The 15,950-nt window shown below is 51.0% G+C and overlaps 1 protein-coding gene across 2 annotated transcripts; it reads right to left on the bottom strand.

Moving 5' to 3' along the window:
* Positions 1–368: 368 nt before the first annotated feature.
* Positions 369–15,922, bottom strand: DELE1 (DAP3 binding cell death enhancer 1). Of its 2 annotated transcripts, none has more exons than XM_028528491.2 (13): positions 15,757–15,922; positions 14,972–15,086; positions 14,754–14,877; positions 12,641–12,788; positions 11,518–11,676; positions 11,180–11,271; positions 10,981–11,077; positions 8,075–8,217; positions 6,744–6,902; positions 6,551–6,643; positions 4,120–4,282; positions 3,340–3,579; positions 369–2,547 (listed from the first exon to the last, which is right to left on the bottom strand). In XM_028528491.2, the coding sequence occupies exons 1-12, from the start codon at positions 15,785–15,787 to the stop codon at positions 3,341–3,343; spliced, it is 1,563 nt and encodes a 520-aa protein (XP_028384292.1). In that variant the 5' UTR covers positions 15,788–15,922; the 3' UTR covers positions 369–2,547; position 3,340. The 2 variants fall into 2 exon arrangements, with proteins under 2 accessions (XP_028384292.1, XP_028384293.1); XM_028528492.2 differs by having other exon boundaries at positions 1,301–2,547; positions 11,180–11,268.
* Positions 15,923–15,950: the final 28 nt, after the last annotated feature.

Here is a 15,950-nt window from a genome sequence, read left to right as displayed (position 1 = left end):
CTCGGAGCCTGGGGGCAGCTCAAAGATTGACAGGCAGCCGCTGTGTCTGTCACCCAACTTCAGCCTGGCAACTCACTGACCTGCCCGCTCCTCTGGCTGAAACAAGAGTGAGGTGGCAACTACCACCCTTGGGGCTCTGGAGAGAACCAAATTCCGAAAAGGAGGTGACAGGAGGGGGAGGCTCAGCTGGGCACATGGTGTGTAACTAGAAAACAGGTCAGCATTTTTCAGCCCCTGCTAAGTACTGGGTGAGTACAATGTCACGGGTGGGGTGAGGAGGGAGGCAGGATCAGAAGCACTCCTTCAACCAATATTTTGTACTTGTTGAGCAATTACTATGCGGCAAAAGTAGCACTGGGAATAGCAATGGGGGTATATAGCATCAATTCTTTAATGAATATTTAATGCACCTACTAGGTGCAGGGTAGGCTTGGTGTTGGATGGAGCAGGGGCAGTGCGCAGAATCGCTCATTCATTGAATAAATACGTACTGAACACTGTATTGGCACTGAAGATACAATGAACCAAACAGCCTTGCTCCTGCTGTAGCATCGGGGCTCCCTGGAAGCAGCATCTTGGATGAGGAAACTGAGGCAGCAGAGCCTCACACAAAGGTCCCACTGCTAAGGGCACCAGGCCCCAAACCTCAGGTCACCCAGTATGCTCACCCAGGCTGGCCCTGCTGCCAGGGGCCATCTCCCGGCCCTCCCCCTACATCCTTTCAGGGCACTGACAATGAGTCATTCATAATGGAATTTTAATGGCAAAAGCACAGCAGTTCTTGGTCTTCCGATGCAGCCCATCCCCTGGGGCTGCGTAGAAACCGTGGTGACACAACAGCCGAGGGTTTTTGGTCCCTTGACAGCATCTCTCTCGGGACTCTCCCACCCTTCCCTCTCCGAGAGGAGAGCTTAAAAATATCCCACCTCCAGGTCTGGCACCGCAAACTGAAGCAGTACTTAATCTGTAACGATTGAGGGGGAGGGAGAGCCGTACCTGGCCATCGCCGCAGGACACCCAGTGTCCCTGGACAGTCTGAACTGCCCCTTGGCCCCAGGAATGGTCAGGAGAAAGCAGTAATCAGAGAACCCAAAATGACCCCCAGAGGGGAAGAGGCTGGCAAGTGGGGCTCTTGCAGGGAGCTGGCTCTGTGCTCAACCCCACAAGGGAAGCACTGGGTTAACCAAGTTCTTTTCTGCTGGACTTCTTGGAACCTCGAATATGCTGATGTGCATTGTGAATCTATAAAAAGGGGATGTCTAGTGCAGCAGTGCTTCCCAAACTTATTTGACCACAGAAATTTTTTTTTTTTTTTTGCAGAGAGATTAGTGCATTGCATAGCTTAAAACTGAGCTTTACCCCATGTGCACACTGAGCTCCCACCTGAGCAGGGCCGGGTGCTAAGTGCTGAGGACACTGCAATACGAAGACAAGGTCCCTGTGAGGGGACAGGGAGGGGGAGGCTGGTGTGCAGGGCAGCCCTGGAAAGGCAGCAGGGGGCAGGGGAGGCTTAGGGCTCCAGTGGTGGCAGGAAAGTGTGCCAGGGCCACCAGAGGTTGGGGAAAGGGGTGAGAAGCAGAGAAGGGAATGTGGACACACTCCCCCCAACTCTTCCCATCTTTGAAATGGGTCTTTCCCGTTTGAACAATCACTAAGGGTTTTTGCTCCTCAGTCCCTCCCACACCTCACTCTCAAACACATCTATGCTATTGAACTTGGGCTAACATCCAAAAGCCAGGGCACAGCTATTCACAAATTCAGTAATTGGAGTCATTAGCGTTGACTCAGAAATCATTTTTTCTAAGTCTCTCTCGGAGAAGCTTTTAAGACCCTTTAAATTGGTTAATGGAAAGTTTAGAGACGAGAATGGAGCCTCGGCTTTCAGCTCCCCCTGCCCGTCTCCCTGGCTCTCCCCCCACACGCTCAAGGGCAGAGTGATGAGATAATCCCTTATCGGTTTTATTAAACTCCCATGCATTTCTGGCACACCCTTCCCAACAGAAGGGCTCACAGTCCACACTGTCCTGCTCCAGGAGTCCGGGTGCCCAGTCTCCATTCACTCCCTCACGTCGGCAGGACGGTGAAAATGCTTTCGTGTAACATTACAGCGTGAACGGTGCAAAGGAGCCCTGGGCCAGGACTCAGGAGGCCTGGGTCCTCTCCAGGCCTGGTGACTCACGAAGCCTCGCAAACACGAGCATCACCCTGCCTCCTCAGGCCTCCATGAGCACCGTGGTCTTTTCCACGGTGAAGTGGCCCCAGTCAGCCCTGCAGGGGAGGAGGGCGGACACCACTGCCCTGGGTCTGCAGCTGCGGAAAACTCTGCAGTGAGTCAGGCTACTCACTGCTCGAAGGTGACATGGCCACGCAAAGGGACATGGCCAGAACCTGGGTCTTCACACACTTTCCTCTTCTGTACCGTGCTGGGGTGGGCATTTAAGCTTCTTTGGGAAGGTGGGTGGGTAACTGGCCTCTTCTTGGAGACTCAAGTTTGGTATCTCTCTGAGAACCCACAGGCTCCATCTTTAGGGGCTGAAGTGAGAAGGTCTGGAAAAAATCAAGCAGAAAAAAATTAAGCAGATACTTCAGGCACTTAGGCAAGAAACTCCTTAGTTCCACACCGGACAATCGTGAATCCACTGGGGATGGACAAAAGCGAACTGATTCGGTGTTCCCCGGCTGCAGCTGTTCACGGAGCCACCTCAGGACTTCCGCCACCTCTCTGGACTTGCGCTCCCTGTGGGCAACGTCACCACGTTCTCCTTTAAGTCGGTTCACTCCTCTTCCTACCTGTGAAACCCTTCGTATCTGAGAAACTCTCATATCTGTGAAACATGCTAGTCATATATGTATATTATATATTAAATATACAACTACTAAAATAAAAATATTAATTTGAATACCACCTAAAATCCTCTTGTGAACCACCAGAGGCACACAGATCAATCAGATGCTGGCAAAAAAAAAAATGTAGTCTAAGCTTAGGGAAACTATGGGGAATGAGGTCACTGATTTTCTCCAAGACAAAGGCTGAGTGAGGACCAGGGTCTCCGGACCCTTCAGTACCGGTTTCACAGGTCACTGAATGAATCCTTTCTGTGCACCAGCCAGAAATGCCTGTAATTGTATCCACTGCTGCTCTGTGAAGCTATCAGCCGGGGGGGAAAGGTCAAAGTCATTTATTAGCCATGCACTTGGAATTGCTTGAGAACCTGGCTCCCACTGGAATTTCCGCCCTGGAAGGGGTTACTGACACCCATCTTATTGCCATCCACTGCCTCCCCAGCCTCCCCAGCCCGCACCAGTGACAGGTATTACAGTGACTGTGTCTGGTCTCACCTTAGCCAAAGCCCAGTCTGACAACACTCCTTTCCAAAGGCCAGGAATATGAGGGGACAGCCCTGCTGGGGGCTCCAGGGCTGGCTCCGAGATGGCCACTTCTGCAGAGGAGGCCAAGGTTCCCTGTGCTCCAGGCATGTGGGAGGCAGGAGGCTCCTGCCAACAGGGGGTTCAGGTTGCAGAGGGAAGGGCTGGAGAAGGACTTCAGTCCTGTGCCGGCCAGGTCCCGGAGCCCAGGAGCTGCAAGGAGAGGTGAGAGGAACTCACTCACACTATATTCTCAGGTTCCCACTTTGCAGCAAGAACTTCTTAAAGGACATGGTTCCCCCAGCACTGTTAACTCCCGCCCATCTGAGTGACTGGTGGGTGAGCAGGGCGCTCAGGGCCCTAGAAGGGTAATTCAGGGTGGTGAGGCAGCCTTGGGACATTGTCCCTCCTGGAAAATCCCAAGAACAGCTCCCATTTATTTAATACCTACCGTATGCCAGGCTGTGTTAAGCCCTTTATAGTCACCACACTTAATCCTTACAACCACCAAATGAGTAAAGCACTACTAGTACCCACGTACTCCAAGGTGAAAAAAGTGAGGCTCGAAGACATGGAGTCCAAGTTCAGTGACAGCACAGGGTTAAAACAGGTCTGTCTGACTCGAAAAGCTGTGCTGTTACCCATCACTGGGGCAGGAAATGACAAGGACACCAAGAGCTATTGCCATGCCTTCTCTGTCACAGGGATGGAGCTCAGGGGAGGGACCTTGTTGGCTTTGACCTGTGTCCGTACCTGCTGCCTCCATGGAAGAAAAGAGGGTCCGCAGCCTCTCCTGGGCGGGCTCATTCCCCAGAGCCGCTGACTGCTGGTAACACCTCACAGCCTCTCCCAGATTCCTCTGCACACCAAGGCCCCTCTCGTGGCAGATTCCCAGGTGGTACCTGCTCTGTGAGTCCTAAAGAAGAACAGACACACAGACATGCACACATGCAGAACTGAAGGACCGAATGCCAAGGCAGGAGGAAGGTGGAGCAGTCAGGCGTGCTGGCGCTTTGTCAGGCAGGGTCAGGGCCCAGCGCCGGCCCTCCCTGTACTCTGGATCTCATCTATGACAAGCCAGAGGCCCCAAGCCTGCCCAACGCAATGGACCCCTCCACCCAGGGAGGGTCTAGCCAGAGCAATGTCCAAGCTTCTCTCTGTGAGGATGGTGCTAAAAGTATGCAGAAGTGAAGGCTGCAGGCAGCACTCAGCCCAGCTATGGGAAACCCGAGAGTCAGGCTCCTACGTTATCCTGGAAGAGTCAGGAGCAAGGGTGGAGGCTAGGCTTCCCAAAGGCCTTCCTGAATTCCTGCCAAGAGGGCTGCACGGCGTACCTTACAGAGAAAGTATTTCTCCTCATTTGAAAGGTTAAAAGGCTGACCCCTCTGCTCAAGGCTCAAAATCCTCTCTACACACTGAGAACCATCTCCTCCTTGGAGAGGCAGAATGTGATCGGGTTGGAGGCCAGGCCTGCACAGCCAGACTGCCTGGCTTCCAGCCTGGGCTCCACCACTTACCAGCTGTGTAACTCAGGCATGTTAGCCTACGCCTCTGCCTCAGTTTCCTCATCTGTAAAGTCTGCATAATAATGGCACCTACCATATTATGCTGCTGTGAGGATTAAATGTGTTAATATATAAAAAGTACTTAGATTAGTGTTACTATTTTCATACCTTGAGTTGCCTACATCATTTCTCTCTCCCTCTCTAGTGGAATCCTTTCATTATATTCAATCTTTCAGCTGAAAAAACAAAACACTTGGTAGATTCCCAACCCTGGTCCAATTTCTCTTGTACCTTCTACAGTTAACTTTCTGAAAGGAGTTTCTGTAGTGGGCAGACCAAAGTCTACACAATGAACATGGTGGGCTCAAGGCTACAGGCTGGCTGAGAACACAGCACTTGATAGTTATAAGGCCCAAACGCCCACCCTACAGCTGCTCAGCACAACCTGGGAAGATAGACTCCCTAGTGGAATGGATGGATGTGAGGCCTGTGCCCCAACACAGAGTCACCTGACATCCCTTTGTGTGTCTCGCCTCCTAGCGTGCTGGAGGGCCGGAGCAGGCCAGGTGCCCCCGCGTGTCCAGCACGGGGATACAAGGCCCACTCGGCCCTGGGAGTGCTCCGCGGCTCTTTTAAGGAAAGACAGGCACAGAGGACAGTACTGGCTGTTGACACCAGTCCCGTCTGATGGCTACTACAGGTACTCTGGGCAACACAGAGTGAAAAGGGGCAAGTATTCTGGTGCCCAAGAGATCACTGAAGCGATCAGCGTTTGGCCAGAAAACAGAGAAGTGGCAGTCCCTATGCAGGGCAGTCCCGGTCCATGCACGCTGCCTGTGTTCATCCGGGGCTCCTGGGCCTTCAGGACGCAACTCAAAAAAAACACGCTGCTCAGATACACTCGAGAAACACAGCAAACCACAGACGCCTTCTCGGCAATTCACCGTGACTGAAAGTTCTGAGATTTCCTGCATTAAGATACCTGTTTAACTCAGTATTTCCCCAAGCCAACTGACCCTTCTCCCCCTCAAATTACTTATAAATGTCCCACGCAACGAACGCTCTGTGGAATAAAGTCTGGGGCATTCTGCCTAATGACAATGCCCCCAGTTCATAGACAACCAGCCACCCCCGCCCCCGCAACTGCCTGGACCGTTCACTTCATGAGTCTCCTGAATCCCCTGCACTATAATATGTGTAACGATGCACCCTTTGTGTGTACAACTGACCAAGTGCTTTCACACCTGTTATCTTAGTCGTGTTCTGATCTTCACAACAACCCCATGAAGTGGCGGACAGGCAGGCATTATGATCCATCCCAAGTTTAGGGACATGGGAACAGGTGTGGCCGGGAACAAGCACCGGCCCAGCAGTGTGCTGGTTAATGTTTAACACCTGGCTCTCCAGGGGGAAAAGCCCTGCTCTGCAGCATTTAGCAATTTCTATAATGCAAATACTCCTACCATGGCTGGTTTTACACCACCCATAGCTCTCTCAGGCAGGTTCCAGCCAGCTCCAGGACACCACTCAACCTGCACAAAGGTCACCCTGGAAGTCGGCAAGAGCTAAGGCTTAAAGCCGACCCAATATTCCTATCCAAAAAACTCAGTGCCAGTTCCAAAGTCCCTTCCTTTACTGGAGTCAATCCCCAATGTGCCTGGATACCGGAGGCCTCATACCCCATTGTTGGCTGCAAGCCAAAGATATTTCACAGCTCTCTGCTCATCCAGGTACGGCTCCTTGGTGAAAAGCACCCCGAGGAAAGCCTGGGCCTGTGGTTAGGAGGAAGGAAAAACATATTTTGGTCACTGCCAGGCCCGACATGCCCCGGGTGCCCAGGAGAGATGCCCCATCCCTGCCCATGACATGTACCTCTCTCAAGCCTGAGTCTGCAGCCTGCTTCAACATGGACACTGCCCTCCGCTGCTCAGGGTCCCATGAGGAGGCTGGGCCTTGTAGCAGGCACCTGGCGTAGCGGTACTGAGCCAGGCTGTGGCCCTGGCTGGCAGCCAGCTGGTAGCAAAGGACTGCCTGGGGCAAAGGGAGAAACACCGTCAGCTGGTGACTCTGGAAGCCAGCTTTTTCTCCGAGTGAAATTTCAAAACATTATTTAATTAAACAATATATAACCGTTATAGATTAGTCAGAAAGTGCAGATAAGCCAAAAAAATTTAAATACAGATAAAATGAGAAATAGAACCACACAATGCTAAGAAATCCTGCCTCCTAAAGGTGATTCTATTTTAGTCTGCAGCCTTACATTTCTTCAAATATACGTATTCACATATGTACACATACACATTATATGTACCTACACACACATAAACACGTGTGTGTGTGCAGGGTAGAGAGAGAAGTGCACTCGCTGTTTTGTGACCCATTTCTTCACAGAGCCGCACACCATGGAAGTCCTTCTCTGCCGATGTAGATCTAGCACGTTATTTTTAAGGCCCGCGTAGATGTTATCAACCAATCTCTACTGAGGAAACACAGGTTGCTTCCCTTTGCTATCGTATAAAACTTCAAGAAATACATTCTTGTCTATAACACCTGCACTCATCCTTGTTTTAGAATCAATGAACCCACTCACCAAAGCGACATTCTAGGCCAGGGGTGTCACATTCATTTTCACCAGGGGCCACATCAGCCTCGTGATTGCCTTCAAAGGGCCGAATATGATTTCAGCTCCTTAACAGTTAAGGAGTAGTGACATTTATACAGTCCTAAAATGATTTCGGTCCTTTGAAGGCAACCTCGAGGCTGACGCCCCTGCTCTAGGCCCTGAGAATGCAGCTGCAACGAGGACAAGGGCACTGGTCTGCCTGAGCTTAGAGTCCAAATTCCTAGAAATTAAGAGCCTTAAAAAAAAAGATTTTATTTATTCATTTTTTTTAGAGGGAGGGGAAGCAGGGAGAAACACTGAGACTGGTTGCCTCTCACATGCCCCCAACTAGGGAACTGGCTTGTGACCCAGGCATATGCCCTGGCCAAGAATCAAACGTGCAACCTTTTGGTTGACAGGCCAGTGCTTGGCCCACTGAGCCACACCAGGCAGGGCATTAAGAGCATTTTAAAAATGTTTCCCTCACAGCTGGGAGAGAGAGGGGGGCTGTCCCCAAGCCCTGCCCATTGCTTGTTCTGGAGGTCACTCCGGGCCTTGCAGCACAGGGGATGGGCCTGGGGCAGGAGAGGAGGTGTGGTACCTTGCCGAGGTCCCTGGCGGTGCCTCTGCCGTACTCGTGACACAAGCCCTCGTTGTACTGTGCTTTGCTGTAGCCACGAGCTGCTGCTTTCTTGAAGTAGGAAAAGGCCGCCGTGTAGTCCCCATTCCTTGTGTTCTCTGTCCCTGTAGGGAAGTGCAGGGTGTAGACACTCACAGCTCCCTCTGCGAACCTCCCCATACCCTCACCCAGGTGCCCACAGGCTTCTTCCTTTCTTTTTTTGTACTGGACAATTCATGTATATTTCCACCCTCCTAATATCTCACTGGTTAGCCATACACATCAGTGGGTTCTGCCCTCATCTATACCATCCTCCTGTTGGTTGCAACGTCCTGATTTCCCTCTGAGAACAGCCCTCTCCCCAGTGCTGTCACTCAACGCGCCTCCTCTCTTCCCAACCAACGAAACCCTCCCCTGCGAAATTTGACTCTTGATTTCCTTTCCACGGGAGAAAACACAGCTTTTGCAGGCTAATTCTGAGGACAACACTATCAGTAACCGCACCTGGGGTCCCCGGGGCTTCCCTGACTCCTGTCCTTTCTGAGGTTTGGTAGGTCAACAGATCTCGATAGGTTCCTTCTGTATTTAAGTTAGCCAAAGTGGATTTAGGCCAGCGGTGTCAAACTCATTTTCACCGGGGGCCACATCAGGCTTGTGGTTGCCTTCAAAGGGCCGAATACAATTTTAGGACTGTACAAATGTAACTACTCCTTAACTAGGGGCAAGGAGCTTGGCGCTGCCGCCGGGTAGAAACAAGGTGTCGGGCGGGATAAAAGAAGGTGGAGGGCCAGATTCAGCCTGCAGGCTCTGTGTTTGCCACCTGTGACTTAGGGTGCTCGTAACCAACATAACCTGGCCCAGCTGACAACTGTTAATGGTGCTTTATGGAGACAACACAAGATAGCAAAGGCCTGAATTCAGGTGTGTCCAGCTCCAAAGCCCATGTTCTCTGACCTCCCAAACAAAAAGGAAAATAGGAGAGGGGCCAGGCGCAGCCAACTCTCGACTCCAAGCCTTCGCCGAGCGGCTTTTCCCACCTGGGACGTCTTTTCTGCCTCCATCAGGCCTTCATGTCCCGGCTCTGCCCTAGAACCTGCAGACCACACTCAGGCTTTAAACACTTTTTTTTGGCATTTACTTAATACACAAGTTTTTTTCTACAAACTAAACTGTTTCAAGAGTGCAAGCCCGGTCCCCTCAATTAGACTCTAAAATCCTGGAAGCAGAAGCAGAGAAAGAGTGTAGAAATGACTTTACACAGGGTGAAAGCTCTATACAAATGCAAAATATGATTACGGCTTATGCTCCCTTTGTGTTCTGTCACAGTGCTCAGCACTTGCTGAATAAATGAATATGTGAGTGAAGGAATGGGCAAGAAAATTCTCAGAAGAGACTATCTCCCCATCTAAATCACAAAAAGCTAATAAGGTAGAAGCTAGGTTGCATTCAGCCAGCACTGAATTAAAGTCGCCTCCCTGCTGTCTGAAAACTCTCTGGCCAGATTCACAGAGCCCTCTTGTCCTTGAGAAGACTCGAGAGGGCAAAAGACCCCGAGCCGCCCCCACTGCCCACACTGGCTCCATCGGCACGCCCTGATCCATCCTCTTGTCTCGGTCTCCTCTGCCTCTATCTACCCTAGACCAGGCCACCGCCACCACATTTGCTTAGTCATCAGTAACAACTCAACCCAGTCTCCTGCTCCTCCTCAGGCATCCCTGCAATCCACGTTTGTCCTCGAACAGCCAGAGAGATCTTTAAAAAAGTAAATCAGACCATGTGACTGCCCTTCCTCCTGCTCCAGCATAGAACCGTCTAATGGCTTCCTGCCTCATTCGAGCATCCACACTGCACCGTGGCTCAGAAAGGCTCCCTTGATCTGGCCTCTGCTGCTCCTCTGACTCCACTCGCCCAGTGATCTCCAAGCTCCAGATGGAAACAAGACAGGCTTTTTATTGTTAAACAGGTCTTAGCTGAAGGATCGTCCCACCAGTGATGACTTCCAAATCAAAAGTTGTTCCTGTTTAATTTTCTCCATAACATGTATCACCATCTGAAATTCTCTGTTTGGCAATTTACTGTTTTCCTCTCCCTTAACTCACACGTTAGTTCCACAAGTAAAGACTTTGTCTTGTGAAACACCATATCCCCAACACCCAAACAGGGCTGAGCAAGAGGTGAATGCTCAATAAATTTGTTCTGAATGAATCCCAGCCTCTCACCCACCTGTTCACTAGACTCCAATAGATGCTGCTAGGACTCTGAGTCTCCACATTAGAACACCTGAAACTTAACTGGGACAAATAGTGGAGGGGCATCTGGAGTCTCCAGATGTGGGCAAGAAGTTCCTGTTCATGCACTTGAGGGCCTGTCACAAACCTCAGGAGCCCGTTCTTGCCTATGTGTGGCAGAGAATGCAAGATACTCTCCAAGATTTTCTCCCCCTTACATAGTAACAGAATTTTCACATAGACACATGGTCATTCAGCTAAAGACTACATTTCCCAGTCTCCTTTGCAACTAGAGGCAGCCAAAAGCCTACATTCTAGATGATGATTTGTGCAATTTCTAGGTCATGTCCTTAAAGGAAAGGAGTGGCCCTTTAGCTTTCTCACCTTCCCCCTTCCAGCTGCCTAGAATATGCATATGAGGGCAGGAGCTAAATTGCCAAGTAGGACCTCAAGATGGGAGCCAGCTTTACGACTGGCAGAAAGGTTTGAGTGAGGATGGGTCCCCAACACCACTGTGCCACCGTGCCAGATCTGTCCACGTACCTGGGAGAAAATAACTCTCTCTGGTTTGAACCACTCCCTACCTGACTCTCTCTGACCTTCTCCATACCCTTTCTGCCCACCCATCTGCCTACCCTGAGGCCAGGCCCACCCAGTTACCCAGGAAGTTGAAAGCGATGGAAACGCTGAGCTGGAAGAGCTGCTGAAGAGCATTCACAGCCTCCTCCAGGGAAAGGGTTTTTGATTGATCTTGTTCCTGGGGAAGAAATATAAAGGCTCATCATGAGGCAGTTCACTGGAATTGCTACCTGCCCAAGACAATGTCATAAAGGTCTAGGTGGCCAAATCTGGACAATACCTGCTTTTCACCAGTGGGCTGAGTCTGGGCTGGTTTGGCCTTGGAGTTGAAGTTACTGCTGGCATGCAGGAAGCCGAGAGCACTGGCATCTACTGGGGAAATGGCCAATACCCAGCCAGGGCAGAGGAGAAAGTGTTATCTCTCCTTCTCTCCCGGTGAGGCTCCCACTTTCCCAGTCTCCCAGCCCCACCCAGCACCATGGCAAGCAACCACGATAATTCTGAACTAGCCCAGGAAGCGTGGGGCCTCACCGGAATGACAAGCCCCTTACCTGGCACGTGCAGAAAGAAATGTTCACTCTCCTTGCCTTCTGCTGGTTCTAGGGGGTGGGGACATACCTTCCTCAAAGGGATCCTGAAGACCCGCTGTTCTCAAGGAGCCGTGTGAGGAGAGGCTCTCGGGCTGAGTGGAGGGTTCTTCCCGGCTCAGCCTGGGTTCTCTGAGGCCAGGGTGCCTGGGGGCTGGGCCGTCAGTGGGGAGAATGTGCCTCCGCAGCGCTGCAAAGAGCCAACGACAGCAGTCGCACCAGAAGGGGATCAGTGCAGCCTGCTCAGGCTCGACTGAGTCCTCACTGACATTTTGGGGACCACAGGGAGAATTTGGAAACTCCTGTGACAGCTCTTCCACAACCCTCCTCTTCCGTTTCCTTGGCTGGCTTCCCTCCACAGTGGTTCAGAGGGACCCGCATGCATGCTGATCGCCTGCCCTGAGCATTAGTTGCTCTTTTGCGTGAATTCTTCCAATGGCAGGGAGGCATCTACTTCTATTTACTTGCTGTTGTAGCCCCAGCACCTAACACTTTGTTTGATGGTAATATTGACAATGATTACATCGTAACAACAAGGACAAGAACTTAAACTATTACTTACAGAGCACTTTCTACATGCCAGGCACATACATCCTTGACATATATTAATTCATTTAGTCTTCCCAAGAAACCTATGGGGTGGGGTTGATTATCACCCCATTTTACAGTTGAAGAAACTGAGGCATAGGGAAGTTTAAAGTGACTTGTCCAGGGACACAAGACTAATCTACAGCAGCTCTGGGGCTTGAACCCCAATAGTCTGACTCCACAGCCTTAACCAATGGGCTCATTGCCTCTGTACCATGGCACAAAGTAGCTACTCAAGATTCATTTATTAATGAATGACTGAACAGAGAATGACCTAACTGGCTGGGGGGTAGGCAGGAAGCCACACCCAGGATCTAAAGCATCCTGCACCCTGGTGGGGCTCCCTCCATGGAAGGTGATGGGAGGACATGGGAGGGCACTGAAGGGTGGGTGCGGCCCACACCCTGGGTGGATGGCACTTCCTCACATTCCCCTTCCTCTTGCTGTAGATAGGAAAGGCAAGGAGCTGCTGCTGATGGTTCTTTTCCTGAGGTGTGTCCAGGGATGCTTCCTGGCCCAGAGAAATGCCCAGCCCAGCCCTCCTGTCCCCAGGACTGAGAACTCACAGGAGCATGGATGCCAGAAGGGAGATGAGAGGAAACAGTCCAGGGGACTGCGCCAAGAGCTGCGCTCTGCTCGCTGAGGTCCTGTTGGCAGGGATGCCTGGAAGTGGATCTGCCTCGCCAGCTGCAGGGCCAGCACCGCCAGAGTGCCCTGGGAAAGACAGCATGTCAGGGACACAGCTCTCCACCAGCCAGCTCACACAGGCTCAGCCTGCAGCTCAAACATCGCTTCGAGAAGCCATCTTGACTCCTGGTTGGGCCAGCTCCTCCACTCCATGCCCTCACACTCTGGAACCCTGGTCATACTGGTATTTAAGTAATCACCTCTACAATTATTCCACTAAGGTCTGACTCTCCTGTTAGTCTTAAAGCACAATGAGGGCAGGAACCCTGTCTGTTTTTCCACACCAATGTATCCCCGGCACCTAGCAGAGTGCTGAGATAGGTACACTAAATAAATGCACGAGGGACTTACTGAATAAACAACGTCTAAGCAGGCAAAAAAAAAAATAATAATGTGGTAAGTTGGGGCTTTGCCACAGATGTAGCCTCAGGTCAGAGTTCCCCACCAGGCTCACTCTCTTTCTCTAATCTGGCACAACTCCTCCCTTCCCCCCACCCTGACCAAGCCACCCCACCACACCCATGTTCACAGGTACAGGCTTACTGAAGGTGTCTCTTCTTTAACAGGTCTGCAGAACACCTAAGCTAGCTCCTAGCCCAGTGACTGCTTGGTTTTCCCTGTCCCTTCCTGTTGCAACAGGCACTGGGTACAATGACAAGACACAGTTTTAGCCCTTGTGAAGTTTTATATCTTCACCGACGGAGGATGACAAGAAGCCAAAGTACACAGAGAAATAAATACAATACTGACAAGTCATGCTATATGCCAAAAAGGAAACAAATCAGGGGTTACATAGAGTGTGAGAGGGAGGCTTGGCAAGATAGGGAACCAGGGAAACCCTGTCTATGGGGGTGAAGTGTGAGCTGAGGTCAGAAGGAAGAGAAGGTGCTGGCATCGTAGCATTGTCAATAACAGAGACATGTACCCAGGGCACTGGGGACAGGCTCTTTCACATGGGCAGTAGTGACAAAGGGGAGGGATGGCATCAGGGCCCCTGAGATCCAGGTCCAGTTTCTGAAAGGACTCACTGTGGGATCGCCCTAGGGTCTGGATCTTTGACAAAATGGGGAAATGCTCTCCTCTCTAAGCTATATTATGCCTCTAGCCCAGAGCTCCGCAGAGAGAAATGACCCTATCATGGAGATACCCCAGGCTCAGATCTGCTGATGGCACCCTTTTATAGATGAGACAACCGAGGCTCAGAGAGGTCAAGCCATGTGCCCAAGGACATAGCACAGAAGTGATAGGGATGAGATGTGATGGACATGAGAGTGATGTGTATGCCAACTTCATTCAGAATACCTTATAAGCACAACCTGGAAGGCAGAGATTCTATTCTATTAGATTGAGCAACTGACTTACATATAGATCTAATTCAGAAAGTATTTACTGAGCAGCTATTATGGGGCCAGGATCTGTACCAGGTGCTTTTACAAGCCATACTAGGTGCAGCAACCAAGCTATAGATTGTGGTGGGTAAGAGTATGAGCTTCTGAGTAAAATCTGGCTCCTCAATTTAAAAGCTGTGTGACCTTAGACATGTTACCTAAAGTTTCAGAGCCTAAGTTCCACACCTATAAAATGGAGATATTTCTTTTGAAGGATTTTGGTAGAGATTAAAGAAGATAATGTACATATAGTACTTTACATTAATAAATAAAATATTAGCTATTTAGAATTATTTATCGTAAGCTCCATGAAGGCAAAAATCTTATCTACCTTGTTCTTGGCTATTTCCCTAGTGCCCAGCAAAAATGCCTGGTTCAGAGATGTGTTAAATAAATGCTTACTGAATAAAAGGAGGAATAAAATACATGGAAGGCAGGGGATGAGGAGTGGCTCTATCTTCCTAAATATGCTCCGATGCCACAGGTTACTCAAAATCTGAGTGCAGGCACAGTGATGCCCTGGCTCATGTTTTTAGGCTCTGCTTCCATGCGGGGTCATTCTCATCCACACTGAAGGTCAAGGACAGGACTGAGTAAGCCTTACCCACGATATGGCATCCCACAAAGTGTTCGGGGAGACACGGCCAGATATCCACTGGAAGGCATCTTTCCATCCATGAGACCTTGGGCCCCTGCTTGTCCCGGGACCCGGACCATGGGGGCCTGACCTAGATGATATAATATAGGCCATTTAGTTCTGTGCCAGGTAGGGGAGTAGAGGGGGTACAGAGAGGAAACAGATGACAGATGGCAGTATCTTACCTGTCAAAGCTTGGCACAGAGACCAGCAGGGTTGAGGAGGTAGCCTGAGACCCATCTGGGCTGGTAGACTTGGGGGTCACCCCCCGGAGGTCAGGTCCTAACAGACGGGGAAGAGCTATGCAGAGCAACAAAAATCAGTCACCTCGACATAAATAAGATTGAGGCAATGGCAGTACCATCAATCTTCCTTCTCACACTTGACAGAGCCCCACCCCAGGGACCCCGGAATCTCTGGCATCTATCTGACTGTGCAGTGTTTCTTGACACGTGGGAATCTTTTGCTTAGTACAGATTCTAGGGTGCCAACCCAGAACCAATAAACCAGGATAACTCCGGGTGGATCATCTATATTTTGAAAAAAGCTCCCTAGGCGATTCTGACCCCTCCCGGGACTAACAACCACTGTTCTAGGATGAATAACCAGGCGTTTATATACAAACTCTTGTTCAATATTTGGAGCGCCTCTTTCCACCGTCACTGCCTACTCTATCAGCCCTACTACTCTTTCATTGACTCCACCCACCAGGTCCAGTTATTTGGCGCCCCCGCCCCCGCAATAGCCCCACCCATCTTCCTTGGCTCTAAGCTACCTTCTTCCCATCAGCGTGCCCACACCTCAAATTCCAATGGCCCACCTTCCGAGGTATAGCCCCGCCCACATAGGGCCCTCCTTTTCCTCAGCTCTATCCCCGCCCACTAGAGCTTCGGTTCGGTCTTCCCGCCCGTCCCCTCCTCCAAATCTGAGTCTCCGCTGCCTGCAGACGCGCGGTTCCAGCGGCCCTCACTTCGGCTTAGGAGTCCCGTGAGGCGCCACATGTCTTCGCCGACACCATAGAGGCTCGCAGCGGTAACAGCGAGGCCAAACCACGGGACAGCGGCTTCAGCGGCCGCTGTGGCGCCCTTCGGGTGGCCAAACCCCAAAGAAGCTCTCAGCCAGCCAATTAGAGAGGAGTTCAGCCGGAAGACCGGCTCAGCAAAA

Source organism: Phyllostomus discolor, chromosome 13 (assembly GCF_004126475.2).
Source record: "Phyllostomus discolor isolate MPI-MPIP mPhyDis1 chromosome 13, mPhyDis1.pri.v3, whole genome shotgun sequence".
Taxonomy (NCBI): Eukaryota; Metazoa; Chordata; class Mammalia; order Chiroptera; family Phyllostomidae; genus Phyllostomus; species Phyllostomus discolor.
Note: the sequence above shows the minus strand (reverse complement) of the source record. Positions and strands in the feature narration are given on the sequence as shown.

Excerpts from the sequence above, each read along its gene's own strand:
- DELE1 (XM_028528491.2), bottom strand. The coding sequence starts at position 15,787 with ATGTGGCGCCTCACGGGACTCCTAAGCCGAA. Across the intron at positions 12,789-14,753 it reads TGTGGGATGCCATATCGTGG|GGCACTCTGGCGGTGCTGGC; the intron begins GTAAGGCTTACT and ends TGTCTTTCCCAG. Across the intron at positions 3,580-4,119 it reads TTCTTCCATGGAGGCAGCAG|CTCCTGGGCTCCGGGACCTG; the intron begins GTACGGACACAG and ends CTCTCCTTGCAG.